Here is a 15,069-nt window from a genome sequence, read left to right as displayed (position 1 = left end):
TATAAATAGAAAACAAATTATATTTATTCATCAAAAATGTTCCCTTCATGCCAGCCTTGTTTCCAGCCTGTAAAGCGTTGCAGGCGTTTTACTTTGAAGACGTTAACCGGAAGTTCCGCCCTCTCGTCACAGTGGGGACTTCAGACGTGGAGTTCAGACAGACAGCCACCGCACACAGATAACAACATCAACAACCCGTAATGAAAGATGGTATGGACTACCACCGTGACTTATGGACTTATTTCTCCCTGACGCCGGGATTTCAGAGATGTATTTTGTTCTAAAAATGGCGGCATGACATGTTTTTACCTCAGTGAAAAACAGCCAAAGCTCGTTGATCGATCACCCAAAGGGGCAACGTCAGATTAGCTAGAAACGTGATTTGATCTGTCAGGAACAGACCCACCAAAATGCCTGAAAACATGTCACCAGTACCCGTCCTGCCGCTGGTGATCAACTGCTTCATGTCTGTGCTCGGCTGCATGGCCACAGTGAAGCTCATTCCTGCTTTCAAAGATCATTTCATCTCAGCTAGATTGTACGGAATGGACCTCAACAAAACAACCAAAAAGGAAGTGTAAGTCATTTTGTTGTGTGTCTTGTCATTGGTTAGCCGTTTGTGCTTAGACCTGACATCTTTTTTTTTTTTTTTTTTGGTCAAATATGTCTGGTTTTGAAGTTAAATGTGATGTTGTCTTGACCTAAGCCCCGCTTTGCTTCTCCTCGGTCACCCCCCTCTGCAGCCCAGAGTCTCAAGGAGTCATCAGTGGGACAGTCTTCCTCATCATCCTCTTCTGCTTCATTCCGGTGCCTTTCCTGAGCTGCTTTGTGGGAGATCAGTGCATGGGTTTCCCACATGACGAGGTGAGTCGATTCATGTTTGGTAAACCTGCGTGTTTCTCTCAAAGCTTAGTGCCAGCCCTGATCTCTGTGTTGTTTTTTTGTTTTGTTTTGTTTTGTTTTGTTTTTTTGGTCAGTTTGTACAGCTGATTGGTGCCCTTCTGGCCATCTGCTGCATGATCTTCCTGGGCTTTGCTGATGATGTGCTGAACCTGCGATGGAGACACAAGCTCTTACTTCCCACTATGGCTTCCTTGCCACTGCTCATGGTCTACTTTACCAACTTTGGCAACACTGTCATTGTGGTGCCCAAGCCTTTCAGAGTCCTACTTGGACTGCACTTGGATCTGGGTGAGTTGTGCGGTTGTTTGCAGAAATGTCCAGGTAACAGCAGACGAATGTCTTTCTATCCCACCATTACATTCTCCACCTCTGAAGAGGTTCCCCGGCCAGATGGGATATATGGCGTCTCTTAAAATATGACCCTTGATAGAAAAGAGAAAGCACTTTCTTTGTTTTCTGCTAAAACAGCTCTACCGTCCATTATGCTGATGGACATTAAATACATTATATTTATTATACGGATACAGCACTTGTTGCAGTTGATGTAGAAAATGCCACTCTGTTGCACTCATCTTCTGTAAATCTTCTGCAGGTATTCTCTACTATGTCTACATGGGAATGCTTGCAGTGTTCTGCACAAATGCCATCAATATCCTAGCAGGCATCAACGGCATCGAGTCAGGCCAGGCCCTGTTTATCTCTGGCTCCATCATCATCTTTAACCTGCTGGAGCTCAGTGGTGCGTGGCTGTTTCCTCTCTCTTCATCAGTATCACAGATCATACCCCCTGTGCTGCAAATCATGTACTGGATGGTGTAGATATGTTCGTTTTACTTGAAACAGACAAGCGAAAATACTTTGGAAATTAATGGGTGCGGTTCCTGTTGCACAAAAACATGTGTTGTCTGACATTTGGTTTGTTGTCTTTTGGTTTTCTCATTCATCAGGAGATTACCGTGACGACCATGTTTTCTCCCTCTACTTCATGATACCATTCTTCTTCACCACATTAGCACTTTTTTACCACAACTGGTAAGTTAAACATATCACCTGAGTCAGCTTTCTGAAAAAAAAACTTGCTTTACATTTGAAAGTGCTGTGGGATGTTTCATATGTTGGTGCCCTCGCTCTATTTTTTTTTTTGTCAACTTCCAACTTATTTTGTCGCAGGTATCCCTCATCTGTCTTTGTGGGAGACACGTTCTGCTACTTTGCCGGGATGACCTTTGCTGTTGTTGGCATATTGGGACACTTCAGCAAAACAATGCTGCTGTTTTTCATTCCTCAAGTGGTTAACTTTGTCTACTCCTTGCCTCAGCTTTTCCATATCATCCCCTGTCCCAGACACCGGCTCCCCAGGTAACCCATTGCCCATGGGGCTTTAAATTTGTTTCTGGTGATTTTTCATTTATTTACGCTGATTGTATTCTCTCATTGATTGATTGTATTTTTTCATGTTTTCTTTCTCCCAATGTTACTGTTAATGAAAGACTGAATCCAGACACAGGCAAACTGGGGATGAGCTACTCTAAATTCAAAAGAAAGGACCTCTCTAACTTAGGACACCTCATTCTGAAGGTAAAGCTCTTGAGTGCAACAACAGTTTTACTGAGCTGCCACATTTCACTATTATTTTCATTTTGGAAAAATGAATTGATTTATTTTTTTTTACCAATATCATTTATTTTACTAATCACTTAATCAGTTTGTCTCCAAAAGAAACAAAATTCTCAGAACCAAAGGTAATGTCTTAAAATTGCATGTCATGTCAGATCAATAGTCCAAACCCACTGATATTTGATGATATTGACGATAATTTCAATTAATCTGTTAGTTGTTTGGTCTGTAAAACATCAGAAAATGGTGAAGAATGAACACAGTAATTGTATTTGAAACAATAGTCCAAAATCCAAAGACATTTAGTTTAAGACTGGGAAAAATTTGCAAATCCTCACACCGGAGCCATCAAATGTTTGGCATTTTTGCTTAAAAATGGACATAAACAAATAATCAGTTATCAGAATAGTTGCTGATTATTTCTCTTTAAACTGGTTGATTAATCAGCTCATTCTCTCAGCTCTAACAGGATATGAAACAGTGAAAATGAGCAAATCCTCACATTTTAGATGCTGGAATTAGAGAATTGAATATTAGTTGCTAATTGCCTTGAACAACCCAAAACGACGATACTGGCAGACTAGTTAGTATCACAGAGCATTCTCTGACCTGATGAATCTTCAATCCCCCTATCAGCCAGCCTGATAATCAGACAGAATTGCCATTTATTAATAATACAATTTGAATCGTTGAAAAAACTGGAGATGTGGGCAGAGATTCAGAGGTCTGGTAGCAGGTTACCTGTTAATAAAGTGCATGTAGTGAGGATTGGTCTTGGTGGGTAAACATGCGCGTGATGCAGATCTGCAGCAGGCTTCCAGCTGTGTTTATTGGTTTATAACAATAATACCTTTGATCCTCAACAGGTGGCAGAGTTATTAAAGCTGCTGGAGGTGAGAAGAGGCCAGGAGGGAGATGATGATTTCATTGAGTGCAACAACATGACCTTGATAAATCTGGTTCTGAAATTACTTGGTCCCATCCATGAGAGAAATCTCACAGTGATCATGCTCATGATACAGGTACAGCAAAGCACCAGCTGTTTCCAAATACACTGGAAAAGTGTCAGCCATTGGGAAGCATATAAATGTTTTTCTTCATGCTCATGTCCATGTCTCCCTCAGGTGATGGGCAGTGCAGCAGCTTTTGGGATCCGTTATCATCTGGTGCGTCTCTTCTATGACGTCTAGACAGCCCTGCGGGAAACGGGACAGAATGCGGACTGAGAAAATACGATATTGTTGTGGAACTATTTCACAGGCTCGTGGTTAATCTGCCTTTTGATAGATTCCATTACCTCACTGTTACTTTTCTGCCTCAAACTCTACCTGCAGTAAAGACTCAGTGCAAGATTTAAAGCTATATTTCACTCTGGTAAAACATTTTCACATATAACCATAAATATCTAATGGTCTTGACATTAACAGCAGTTCTGTTTGTTATCCTCCCTAGTAATTACAAGCAGGACAAAGTAACTGGATCTGAATTATCTTGAATGTCCAAGCTAAAGTATATTTTTGTACTGGGTTTTTTAAAGGTGAGTACAGTAGGTGGGAATGAGTTTTGATCTTCAGGGCAGATTCCTCCTGAATCTGTTGACAGATTTTTCGATGTAGAAGGATCAAAAACCTTCATATAAAGGTCCATTGCTTGAATCTGCTGAAAATGGCTGATGGAAAACGTACCCACTCACACTTAATTTTGCATGACTGTCAATCCATGCAACATGGGTGGGAAAGGTATTATCATTTTTCTGTTTGTTTGTTTTTACCTCTGAACAAATGCACACAGAAAGGTGATTGTGAAGAAAAGCAATGAATAGAGAAAGAAGTCACTGAGAGTCTGACAACTACCACAGAGACATTAGGTGGAGGCAGATAAACAGAGTGGATATTAGAGGAGATGAAAGCGTCTTTATTGTTGTCAAAGTTACGTAAAGTCTATGGACAGTGAAGGATGTTCTGCCTACAATAAGAAGAATTGAATTGTTTTTACCTTTCTTGGTTATTGGATATATAGCTGTATTTTTATGACTGATATGCATTTTCCTCCAGAGGTTCAGCAAACATCAATGTGAAGTCAACTGGCACTGGACTATTTTGTTTAGGAATGTAAGTACATGTGAGAAACCGTTCTTTTACTGTTGAGATGGAAGTGCTCAAATTCAGAAATAAAAGTTGAGAAAGTTCAAATATAAGATTGTGCCATCATAATTATTTGCAATGGTGAAAATAGTATTTGGATCCTTAATTAAAAGTAGCAATACCACAATGCAAAATACTGTAATAGTAATAATGTCAAATGTCAATTTTAGCTTTCCACAGATATATTGGTATAGGTGTGTATATATATTATATATATGTATATTACAGTGAAGAAATGTCAAAGACATGTTTGAGGTGCACACAGCAGTTACGACTGTAACTAAGTAAATGTTTCAATTGAGAAAAAAAAAGCCTAAGCATTGATGTCAGCCCCAAAATCTAGTATCAGTAGGCTGTATTAATGTACATGATGTTCGGCTTTTAAACCTTTAACACTACATGAACTGGTGATGTATGTTAAAGATATGGTAAAAGCCTTATTTGTAAGTCGCAAAATTACTAAAATGTACCATATTCTGCTCAGGCATGTGGTTGAGGGGAAAATGTGTACTTAAGTACAGTCCTTGTATAAATGTACGTAATGACTCTCCAGCACTAATCGTTTAAATGTTGGTGGAAATTTCAAAGGGGGATTGTGATGCGGAACAAAATCGTATCCGGAACTATTTTACTATTAAAGCTTGTTTCTGTGGAGACATACATCTGCGCTGCACATAGCCCGCGATTCTTATGATTGGTCAAAACAACTCCGTGTGAACATCACGTTGGCGCATTCAAGCCACAAACTATTGTGTTGAAGCTGCTATTCAAGAAATAATTAGTTGCTTTTGTGTTTTTTTTTTTTCCTTTGTGGGAGAGTTTCAGGACGATGTCTGTCAGGTCGTGTTAGAGACTCCGGTCACACTTAACAACCAACACCTGGTGTTAGCTTACACCAGGCAGGTGATGGTCAAACCTGGGAGACAGCGCTAGCAGCCTCAGTTTGGATGTAAAACACACCACATTCAGCCCCCGTCTCACTCACGGAGATGCCTCCCAACAAACGTTTACAGAAGAAAACACTGAAACTGGAGTGTGAATATGGTTCGTGTCAGGAGTCGTTCAGTCGGATGGAAAACTTCTGCAAGCATGTGGAGGGTCACCTTAGTGCTTTGAACATGGCGGAGGAGGAGGAAGAAGAAGCAGAAGGTGAGGGGCATTCTGCACTGTGATTCAAAGTATCTAACTGTGGCTCCTCTCCTTTTGTTATGTTTATTTAGAGCTGTTGCTGTTAATGTGGAAAGAAAGCATACTTCCGGTATTGAGATAAGAGGGCAGTTTGGAGGTAGTAGGACATTGATACATTTTTCATAGATTTGACTGTGCACTGTGGACTAGGAGCCTCAAAAGCCTCCAAAACAAATGAGAAGTGATGATGTCTACAGACTGTAAGTGACAGACCTCAGCCAGTCATCGATTACAAAGAATTTGGAGCCAAATGTTAAATGTGATGACTTTATGTGTTTTATTTTGTCCCATAAAACTTGGTGAATCAGTAGGAGAATCACTTTTGTTTGATGTGCATCTGAACACTTCCCAAGTTATAGCTAAAGCTTGTCACTTCAGCCATATAGTCCTCGTTTCATTTCACATCCAGTTTACTCTAGTGCTGTTAAATGATGGATGACAAACAAGCCCCGAAAAAGGTGATGCTCACTAATGCAAAGTCTTTGCTTTTTTGTGCAAAGGGGAGAGAAACTGTCACTGGAGAGACTGTGGTTTCTGCTCAATGGAGGGTCCCGAAGAGTTGCGACGGCATCTGTTCTTTCACTGTTACCACACGAAGCTGAAGCAGCTGGGTCAGCAGGTGCTTAATGCCCAGCCAGAAATTGGTAGCTGCTCCATCGGTTACCACAACCGCAACATCATCCCTGAAATCCCAGACAATTTTATCTGCTTGTGGGAGGAATGTGAGGTACAGTCTCAAACAGTCTACATCTGTGAAACATACCAACATCTTGCCAGTTATTACTCATAGCCACAGAGTGCACGCAGCTGAGATGAATGAAAGGATTTCCTTTTCCAAAATGTCTTTGAAAGAGAATTGATTTCTTCTTTAACTGTAAATGTTTCTGGCTGTGTATTTATATGTGCTCTTCATATTTTTCCAAGCAACCGCCATATGAAAACCCTGAGTGGTTCTACCGCCATGTGGAGATGCATAGCCTGTGCATAGATATACCAGCGGGAGACTGTGAATTCCCAATACGCTGTGGATGGAAAGGTATATATTAATACTTTAGTTCTAAAATGTTGATGTAACCATAAAAAATACACAGTCAATTTATGGTGACAGAGGTTTAAAAGGTATAAATCTGTGTAAAACTATGGATACGGGATTTTTGAGTACAAGTTATGCGCTCTCCAGATTGCGAAGCCACTGCTAAAGGGCGTCCCAAGCTGCGGGAGCATCTACGCAGCCACACCCAGGAGAAGGTAGTGGCATGTCCAGGCTGTGGGGGGATGTATGCCAGCAACACCAAGTTGTTTGATCACATCATACGACAGAGCGCCATGGAAGGTGAAAACCTGTCTGAATTATGACAGTTAGAATAATAACATTTGCAATTAATTTGAGTTTAAATTTAAACATACTTGCTTTGTGTGCTTGTCTACACTACAGGTCAGAGGTTTCAGTGTTCTCACTGTTCCAAACGTTTTGCAACAGAAAGACTGCTGAGAGACCACATGAGGACCCACGGTCAGTTCAACCTTCGTCGCTTGGTCAATATTACCAGTTATCACAGAGTTTGTTCAATCTCTCCAGACTAATGCAACTCACGCTGCAAGTAAATCACTGTGACAGATGTCTGTGTCGTTACATCAACAGTGTCAAGTTTTAGAATAAAATTTCCACCACAATTTCATGGCTTGACACAAGCATATGTAGAAATAGGCCTTTATGATGTCTACTTTTGACCAGCTGACCATGTGAGACACTGTAGTGTCCAAGTGAGTGAGTGAATCCTGTTCACAACAACAACAAACATTAGTGCAGTATTATTAGTTTTAATCTCATTACTGGTTTGTCTTTGTCTCGTTGGTACAGTGAGCCACTACAAATGCCCACTCTGTGACATGACTTGTCCGTCACCCTCTTCACTGCGCAACCATATCAAGTTCCGCCACAGTAACGAGAAGCCATACAGCTGTGAATACTGCGAATACAGGTATCACATCCTCTGAAGCTGCAGCAATACAAATCAACATTATACTGTTGGCACAAACTTGCATTGAAGTGTTCTTTTTTTTTGTGTGCGTTTGCAGCTGTAAGAATCTGGTCGATTTGCGCAAACACCTGGATACCCACAGCAGCGAGCCGGGGTTCCACTGCGATGTCCCTGGCTGTGGTTTCACCTCTCGCACCCCTGGCACCATGAAGATTCACCACAAACGAGAGCATGAGGTAACAGGAGGAGTCTTTTAAATAACTGTTGACTTGCACTCTCTTGGGGAAATTCTATATCATTTATTGCTCTGCAATGTTTCCCTTCCATAATCAGGGGGATTTTGTAGCTCGCTACAAGTGCCATGTGTGTGGTCAGTGTTTCACCAGGGGCAACAACCTAACAGTCCATCTGCACAAAAAGCACCAATTCAAATGGCCTTCTGGACACCCCAGGTTCAGGTAAGTCTTGTATCAATCCATCCACTAGCACTGATTTTGAGATGCGTGGAGTATTGTGGCACTGATGACCTGTTTATCACTCTGTCAGGTACAAGGAGCACGAAGACGGCTTCTTGCGGCTGCAGCTGATTCGCTACGAGAGTGTGGAGCTGACCGAGCAGTTGATGAGGGAAAGACAAAACAGGCAAGCGGAGGAGGATGAGGACGGTGGCCAGACTGTGGGGCAGGAGCTGGAGGAAGAATCTGCAGGTGCAGCTCCTTCAGAGTTGCAGGTAGAACTTAGAGGGGTGCTGCTGGAGGAGCAGAGCGCTGAGGAGCCGACCGTCAGCGCTGCGGAGAGCAGCCAGGAAGGTGGCATGTTGTACGTTCTCACTGGAGGTTTGCCACAAGCAGGGGAGGACTCTGCCATGCTGCATCTCCAGGATAGTTCTCAGCAGCAAGGAATGCAGATGGTTTAAGCAGCACAACAGTCCTGCAAACACATCCTACACATGAGAGGACATTCTGTAATCACCTCTTATCGTTTCACAGATACATGGCAAATGAATGAAAATGTGAAACTTCTGACCCCTAAATGTTGGGGAGGTGCAGAGATGTAGCATACATTCTGATAATAAATTAAAACGTCTAAATGAAGGGACACATACTCCACAGTACTGACTATAAGCCTATATTAGGTAATAAATGTTTTTCTTGTGTTTTGTTTGCTAATATTTAACTTGTTGACGAGCTGTTTGCCAGTGTTTTTAAATTATTTTCAGTTCTTTCATTGTAATGCAACATCATCAGATAGTTGGATAATAATGCTACACTGTCTAGTGGCCGGTCATTCTCTGTTAGATGAGAACACTGTCCCAAATACATCAGCCACACCTTCTGAAGGTTTGTTAGCATTAACATTCACCATAATGTGTGGATTCCAGCAAAGAGGGCTGACCTCATAAGCTTGGAAAGTATATTTTTTGACACTGAATCTTCAACCTGAATAAACACAAAATGTTTGCAAAAATTGTATTTGAAATTGTTTTTCGATCCACAATATTCCTCTTAATGACCTTTTAACAAGTCTTTTGGGTGAATATGCATTGCTCTACTTTATTTCATATAGCTTTCAAGTCACAACAGCCATAGTATTCACCATCTGTACTAGCATTATGGCGCCCCCTTCTGAAAACAACTGCTCTACTTCAGCTCCATTTTAGAATTCAATTGGTCAACACTAGAATGGACTTATTAGTATACAAACAGATACATTTATGTATATATGTGTATATATATATAAGATATGGATAGTCTTTTAGTTTTCATGCTTGTGATTTGAAATGTTTTTGTCCAAATGGCAAAAACATCTGGACAGACTGTTTAAAGGCACATGTCGTAGCTAATCTACTTAATTAATTTTCATCCAATTTGATAAAAAGTGAAAAAAAATGTGTATATACAGTTTTTTTTTATTTTTATTCTACTACTTAAAGGTACTTACTATAAGTGCTTGAATTGCCAATGTTCAACAAAATTAATACTTCTCATAACCCTGCTCCTAGAAACACTATGTTATCCGCTTATCTCCTTTTTGCTTTGGTTTTGATCAAGACTCCAGTAATCAAGTGAATTGAATCATGACAAATCTTTTCCAAAGCCGTGAGTCAAGTCACAGCGCGATTTACAGTACATGGTGGCATAAGCTGTGAGTAGAAGATTAGGCAGCAGACAGAGCTTAGTTTAAATGTTATTTACTGCTCTCTGCTTCCTCACTCCACAGTCAGGGAACTCGGCTCCACTGGGACAACTTCTAATGGCTTTATGGCTGTTGACTTTGCAAGGATGATGATGTGTAGTATAAAGTTACTGGTCAGTTTACAGGTCCGTCTGCAGATTCTTCACAGGAACTGACTGCATCAGGAGATGGACACCATGAGGTTTTATCCACTGCTGTTCTTGTCATTGTTCGGGTCCTTCCAGAGAGGCAGTTCTCAGTTGCCTGGATGGACTGGACAGGTGGAAGGTAGTGGTAAGACTTCTTATAATGCCAGTATAATGTTATTTTTCAATAGTATTCTGGTATCTAAGTCATGTGACAGGGCTCATTGCATTGTGGGAACCGTTTTTTTAGATACCTATATAACAACAACAATAATAACATCTTTCTTACTGTTACCTCAGGAACCTCTGTTTTGATTATATGGATGTTTGTCCAGTTCTGGTGTATGAAAAAGCTGATTTAAGTTGTTTACTGTAGGTGAGACTGAATGGTTTCCCCAACCGGATTTCATAGATGACACATACTGGGCCGGGTCAGCACCCCTTTGTTTAGGAGGCTGTAAGGCTCGGCACCAGGAGCTGAGGACAGATCGCTGCGGGGACTCGAGCTGCTGCTGGCTCGGTTACAAGTCCCTGTGCAGAGGTAAGACTTAGACCACAACTACGACTGACAGTCTGACGACCTCTGATAGAAATGCTTAGACAGAGAGTCTCTTTGTCTGGTCAACCTGTTACGCTCTGCCTTTGCATTTTCTTTTCTTTGTGTGGCAGTGAACTGTGGGAGACCAGATGTGGACTATAATGGTGTAGTGTATGGTAATGACTGGTGGGTGGGCTCTGTGGTGAGGTATGCCTGTCGCTCTGGCTTCACGTTGGTGGGAAATCCTACCAGATACTGCCAGCCTAATGGTCTCTGGACGCCAAAGCCTACCTGCCTCCGTGAGTAAACACTGACCACAGCGATTTTATGACCCCTTCTAGCTCTTCGTATGATTCCCTCTATCTGTCTCGTAGGAATGTGTCAGCGGGGACGCATTGAAATAAGTGAGAGGGAACTGAATGGGACCTGCAACTCCACCTGCGCAGATAAGAGCTACTTCGGCCCACCCAAAGAAGGCTGCACTCGGATAGACAACTGCAAGAAGAAGGAGACAGGCTGGAAGCGGTTCTTTGCACAGTGTGTCCCTTGCATTTGTGACTGTGCTTTATCATGTGGTGAGTGGTTACCTCCCTATACTCTCACACATAAATGATGGACATGTTGAACTAATATAATGTTGCAATGGTGTCTTAGTGCAAATACACTTGAATGTGGTTAATTATTGCTTTGAACTTTGAACGTATATTTGCTGCCTGTCTTTGAGGAATGTCAAGCAAAAGTACACTTTTGTCTTTTTATTTTTTTTAGCGTCTACAGGCTAAACCATGGAGAAGACACAATATTAGTACTAGATGAAGAGGACATACACAGACAGCTTGTACACCGCAGAGCCACACTGTGTTTTTGCTGTTTCATCCAGTTGTGCACCAAAATCTGGATCTTTAATCTCTCTGGCAGACTAAAGCCAACAACTTCTCCTTGGTTTCTGTATTCAGGATTTTACACTATGACGAGAAGATTTCAGTGCCCGAGGTTCAGAACCCCCCGAGCCAGTAGTGAATTATAAGCGAAGCAGAACTCCTCATCTAATCTGTGTGATGTAGGGTGGCAAGAGGGTCAGAAAAGAAAAGTGAGGTGAATTTTACTCATTTGAAACAGTTGTTGTGTCAGACTTGGGTCAAATAATTATTTGAAATACTTAAAATAAAAGAAATAACCTAAAGTGCCAGGTGGTGAGTTCTGTTTTTAATAAGAATCTCATTTTGGGAAGAAAAATTATTGTTCACAGGACAGGAGCTAGCTCAGACAGCATTCTCTGATTGGCTGAATTACTATTCATTCATGTCACCTTCCCACCACCTCCTGTGAGCATTGAACACACTTTATTTAACGTGTGTCTGTAAACATGTTTCTGTTTCTAAGAGAAAGTGAGAAATAAAGGTAAAGACAAGAAGAGAGGTCAGTGAAACCAGATTAGCGTCTCTGCCTCTTCGCTCCTCCTCTTGGGCCATCTGTCCTGGAAGGAGCTGAAACCTTAATCTTGTTGCAAAGGGAGGAGCTTTGGTCGGGAGTTGAGGGGTCAACAGGAGGAGTTGTGGACCTTATAAGCAAACTATTTTTATAGGTAGTATAATACGTACATGTTTCAATGTTTAAATGATTTATTCTGGAAAAATGGCACAAAAACATTATTTTTGTTGTAAAATAAAATCTTTATTTTTCTATAGATGGACTGTGTAAATGTGAAACAATGAGTGATGTGTTGAAGAGGAATAAAAAAGAGGAAAAAAATAATGCAGGCCTGTTTGAAGTCAAACAACCCACAGAGACATAGTTTCTATGAGGGTTAAAAAGCATCCACACATTTAACAACAGGTAATTTTCTATGATCTGCAGACACACAAACCTTTGTCATGTCTTTCATCCAGGTCTGTCTTGATTTGTGGCCTGAGTCTGTAGCAGATCTTTTAAGTTGTTACAAGCTGAAATATTATGCCACTAATCACAGTTAAGGAGTTAGGATAACTTCACGTATGCATGTCGCCTCCCAGTCCTCTCCACAGTCAAACAATTCTGGTGGATAGTACAGTTTCTGGCCTTTCCCTTTTCTTGCAATGCTGCAATATTTCTTTTATCCATTCCTGATATGCCCCATATATTTTAAAAATATTTTACTTTCTGTACATTTGATAGACGACATTGCTCCTGAAAGCCACCAGATGTTGCTGTTTTGTTCATTCTCACATGCAGCAGGTCCCAACATTTAACTTTACAGGAGCCTGATAATCCAGACACAGCCATAAATGCAAACATGAAAAATAAAACAAGGTTTGATTCTCTTCCACATCTGGTCCCACAGCCCTTCTGCAAAAACAATGCAGCTCGTCAGTGTTGGGTCCAGGTGCTGAACCTGAGGATGATGTGTTCGTTTGCTGTAGGTTTGTAGCAGCCAATTCCTGTGAAAAGGGACAAAGTATAAATCAGACATATTTATCATATGATATTTGAGTTCATATAAACACAGATTCTGTGCTGCTCAGTTGATATTGTGTTCTCGTAGTAATAGCAATTACAAGATAACAAATTATTTGTGCAGCATCTTTTCTCCAACAACAAAAGAAGTACTTATTATATTACAAAAGAACAGACTGTAATTATGTTGTAGCACTGCCTGCTCCATATATAAAATATAGATATAGAGTTACATTTATCAGAACTAAACTATTTTAGAATAATCACACTGAAGAACATCCTGAGGCAATAAATGAAAGGATAATCAATTCTCCTGCCTCATTATAACTCATTAAGTCTTCAACAGATTTGTTGTATTAAAACTCTGGGGAGGATACTCACCCACATCCAGCCTGATGTACTCTCCGGAGCTTTCTGACAGGATCTCCCAGTACGTCTGCTCGCGCTCACTGCCAGCCACTCCATTCACACTCTCCACAAACAGGCCAAAGTTTGGGTCCTCTTTCACTGTGAACCTAATTGCACCCACAGAGTCAGGACATGTATCTACAGGAGTTTCTTTAAGAGTGGAAATGGGTCAGCCCAAGCTTAAATATGGAGGAGAAACAGCTGAGCCACCTTTAAGAATAAAGGATGATGCAAAGAGATATTAAAGGAGATGCCATGGGTGGTCTTACTTGAAGTCCTGCTGTGTTTCCTGCAGTCTCCTCAGAGCGCCCAGCAGCACACCTCCCTCCACCACAGAGCTGGAATAGGACTCAGGAGTCATATTAGACAGATCGTTCTCCACAGACAGTCTAATTGGGACAGACACTGGACCAGCGCAACGTATTACATTCAGTTATAGTGATGCTTTACATGATAGAAAGTAAGTCATTCAACATTATATTCCTGGATTCTGCTCTAAATTCACCTTTGTTTGTGAGAGTTCCTGGTGTAAGCAACAGAAGGAAGCCCACAGAGAGCAGGGTAGTTGTGCAGAGTGCCATCCTGTCTGATCTTTTCCCTCAGATGTGTGTCTCAAGGTACAGCAGCTCAGTACTTATATCAGGCCTAACCCTCATTTGTGAGCACCAGAATCCCAGAATACCTTTATTGATGCTGTCACCATGTAACCTTGCTGAGACGTCTTTGTTGAATTCAAATATTCACAGTCAAAGGCTGAAGCTAAACCTGCTGCAAGTGTTTGCTCTTATCTGACTAATGTCAGTCACTATGAATGTGCGATTTATGAACAATTGCTCTTATCTGTAAAATGAATTAATGATCGTTTAGTTGATTAATTATCTGTCTTGTGGTGTTTTCTCAGAAGGCATGAAAGAGAATTGTTGGGGATTTTATTTTAGATAATTTATGTATGCACACATTAGATCATTCTACAGGGAATGGAGGAAAGGTCATTTCTTTTTCCTTGAGGTAAATATTACATTATGCAATCAGGACTCGGCCTTTGAAATAGAGTAACAGACTGATTTAGCACCTCATGTGTCCCTATAGCAGTCGTCTCAGTCAAGCTTGAAAATGGCCATGCAACACATTTACTGGAGCCTGAAAACAAAGCATCTGTCTTTATTTTGGGGACTGATTTGTCTCCATCAGTCCAAGGCTTAAGTTATAGAAAAAAAAAGAAATAAATAAAAGAAAAAATGAAAAAGAAAAAATAGGCTATGTGTCCTTACAGGATTAATCACACAGTCTCTAGGATTTACCATAAGTGTGATGGATTCAGATTTACATCTGTTACAGTGTCTGCGTCTAAAAACATGGTGCTGGTGTGTAATGTTGGGAATTAAGGAGGCACAGAGAGGGAGATGGGTTGCTGTGCTGACATTGCTCATGTGGCGACGTGAAAGCTCGTTTTAAATTGGTCTGATTAAGAGGCAGGTGCGATTGGCTAAAAATGGTTTTGATTTCCTCTCATGGGTGATGTAAGACATGTAGGG

The 15,069-nt window shown here is 41.0% G+C and overlaps 4 protein-coding genes across 5 annotated transcripts; 3 read left to right on the top strand and 1 right to left on the bottom strand.

Moving 5' to 3' along the window:
- The first annotated feature begins 111 nt into the window (after positions 1-111).
- Positions 112-4,717, top strand: dpagt1 (dolichyl-phosphate (UDP-N-acetylglucosamine) N-acetylglucosaminephosphotransferase 1 (GlcNAc-1-P transferase)). The gene is made up of 9 exons (XM_071461068.1): positions 112-577; positions 744-864; positions 978-1,191; positions 1,496-1,642; positions 1,851-1,935; positions 2,074-2,262; positions 2,394-2,481; positions 3,387-3,542; positions 3,645-4,717. The coding sequence occupies exons 1-9, from the start codon at positions 411-413 to the stop codon at positions 3,708-3,710; spliced, it is 1,233 nt and encodes a 410-aa protein (XP_071317169.1). The 5' UTR covers positions 112-410; the 3' UTR covers positions 3,711-4,717.
- A 599-nt stretch (positions 4,718-5,316) lies between these two features.
- hinfp (histone H4 transcription factor) lies at positions 5,317-9,301 on the top strand. The gene is made up of 9 exons (XM_071461067.1): positions 5,317-5,813; positions 6,353-6,579; positions 6,777-6,888; positions 7,033-7,185; positions 7,288-7,365; positions 7,714-7,834; positions 7,932-8,070; positions 8,168-8,292; positions 8,381-9,301. The coding sequence occupies exons 1-9, from the start codon at positions 5,654-5,656 to the stop codon at positions 8,748-8,750; spliced, it is 1,485 nt and encodes a 494-aa protein (XP_071317168.1). The 5' UTR covers positions 5,317-5,653; the 3' UTR covers positions 8,751-9,301.
- Positions 9,302-10,045: 744 nt separating this feature from the next.
- LOC139608078 (protein lev-9) lies at positions 10,046-12,445 on the top strand. 2 transcript variants are annotated; one of them, XM_071461545.1, is made up of 5 exons: positions 10,046-10,297; positions 10,532-10,696; positions 10,825-10,992; positions 11,068-11,268; positions 11,462-12,445. In XM_071461545.1, exons 1-5 carry the CDS (start codon positions 10,198-10,200, stop codon positions 11,473-11,475), a joined length of 648 nt encoding a protein of 215 aa, XP_071317646.1. In that variant the 5' UTR covers positions 10,046-10,197; the 3' UTR covers positions 11,476-12,445. The 2 variants fall into 2 exon arrangements, with proteins under 2 accessions (XP_071317646.1, XP_071317645.1); XM_071461544.1 differs by having other exon boundaries at positions 10,082-10,303; positions 11,462-11,605.
- On the bottom strand, positions 12,346-14,179 carry LOC139608080 (cobalamin binding intrinsic factor-like). Its single transcript, XM_071461546.1, has 4 exons — positions 14,040-14,179; positions 13,804-13,939; positions 13,508-13,641; positions 12,346-13,110 (listed from the first exon to the last, which is right to left on the bottom strand). The coding sequence occupies exons 1-4, from the start codon at positions 14,113-14,115 to the stop codon at positions 13,040-13,042; spliced, it is 417 nt and encodes a 138-aa protein (XP_071317647.1). The 5' UTR covers positions 14,116-14,179; the 3' UTR covers positions 12,346-13,039.
- Between the last annotated feature and the right edge of the window lie 890 nt (positions 14,180-15,069).

Source organism: Trachinotus anak, unplaced genomic scaffold (assembly GCF_046630095.1).
Source record: "Trachinotus anak isolate AG129_WGS33_773 ecotype Australia unplaced genomic scaffold, CSIRO_AGI_Tana_v1 ptg000024l, whole genome shotgun sequence".
NCBI lineage: Eukaryota > Metazoa > Chordata > Actinopteri > Carangiformes > Carangidae > Trachinotus > Trachinotus anak.
The sequence above is the reverse complement of the archived record's forward strand: the minus strand, read 5'-3'. Positions and strand labels throughout refer to the sequence as shown.

Excerpts from the sequence above, each read along its gene's own strand:
- dpagt1 (XM_071461068.1), top strand. The coding sequence starts at position 411 with ATGCCTGAAAACATGTCACCAGTACCCGTCCTGCCGCTGGTGATCAAC. Across the intron at positions 1,936-2,073 it reads GCACTTTTTTACCACAACTG|GTATCCCTCATCTGTCTTTG; the intron begins GTAAGTTAAACA and ends ATTTTGTCGCAG. Across the intron at positions 3,543-3,644 it reads TGATCATGCTCATGATACAG|GTGATGGGCAGTGCAGCAGC; the intron begins GTACAGCAAAGC and ends TGTCTCCCTCAG.
- hinfp (XM_071461067.1), top strand. The coding sequence starts at position 5,654 with ATGCCTCCCAACAAACGTTTACAGAAGAAAACACTGAAACTGGAGTGT. Across the intron at positions 7,366-7,713 it reads AGACCACATGAGGACCCACG|TGAGCCACTACAAATGCCCA; the intron begins GTCAGTTCAACC and ends TCGTTGGTACAG. Across the intron at positions 8,293-8,380 it reads TCTGGACACCCCAGGTTCAG|GTACAAGGAGCACGAAGACG; the intron begins GTAAGTCTTGTA and ends TCACTCTGTCAG.
- LOC139608078 (XM_071461544.1), top strand. The coding sequence starts at position 10,198 with ATGGACACCATGAGGTTTTATCCACTGCTGTTCTTGTCATTGTTCGGG. Across the intron at positions 10,697-10,824 it reads TTACAAGTCCCTGTGCAGAG|TGAACTGTGGGAGACCAGAT; the intron begins GTAAGACTTAGA and ends TTTGTGTGGCAG. Across the intron at positions 10,993-11,067 it reads GCCAAAGCCTACCTGCCTCC|GAATGTGTCAGCGGGGACGC; the intron begins GTGAGTAAACAC and ends TCTGTCTCGTAG.
- LOC139608080 (XM_071461546.1), bottom strand. The coding sequence starts at position 14,115 with ATGGCACTCTGCACAACTACCCTGCTCTCTGTGGGCTTCCTTCTGTTG. Across the intron at positions 13,642-13,803 it reads GAAACACAGCAGGACTTCAA|GTTCACAGTGAAAGAGGACC; the intron begins GTAAGACCACCC and ends GGGTGCAATTAG. Across the intron at positions 13,111-13,507 it reads GTACATCAGGCTGGATGTGG|GAATTGGCTGCTACAAACCT; the intron begins GTGAGTATCCTC and ends CCCTTTTCACAG.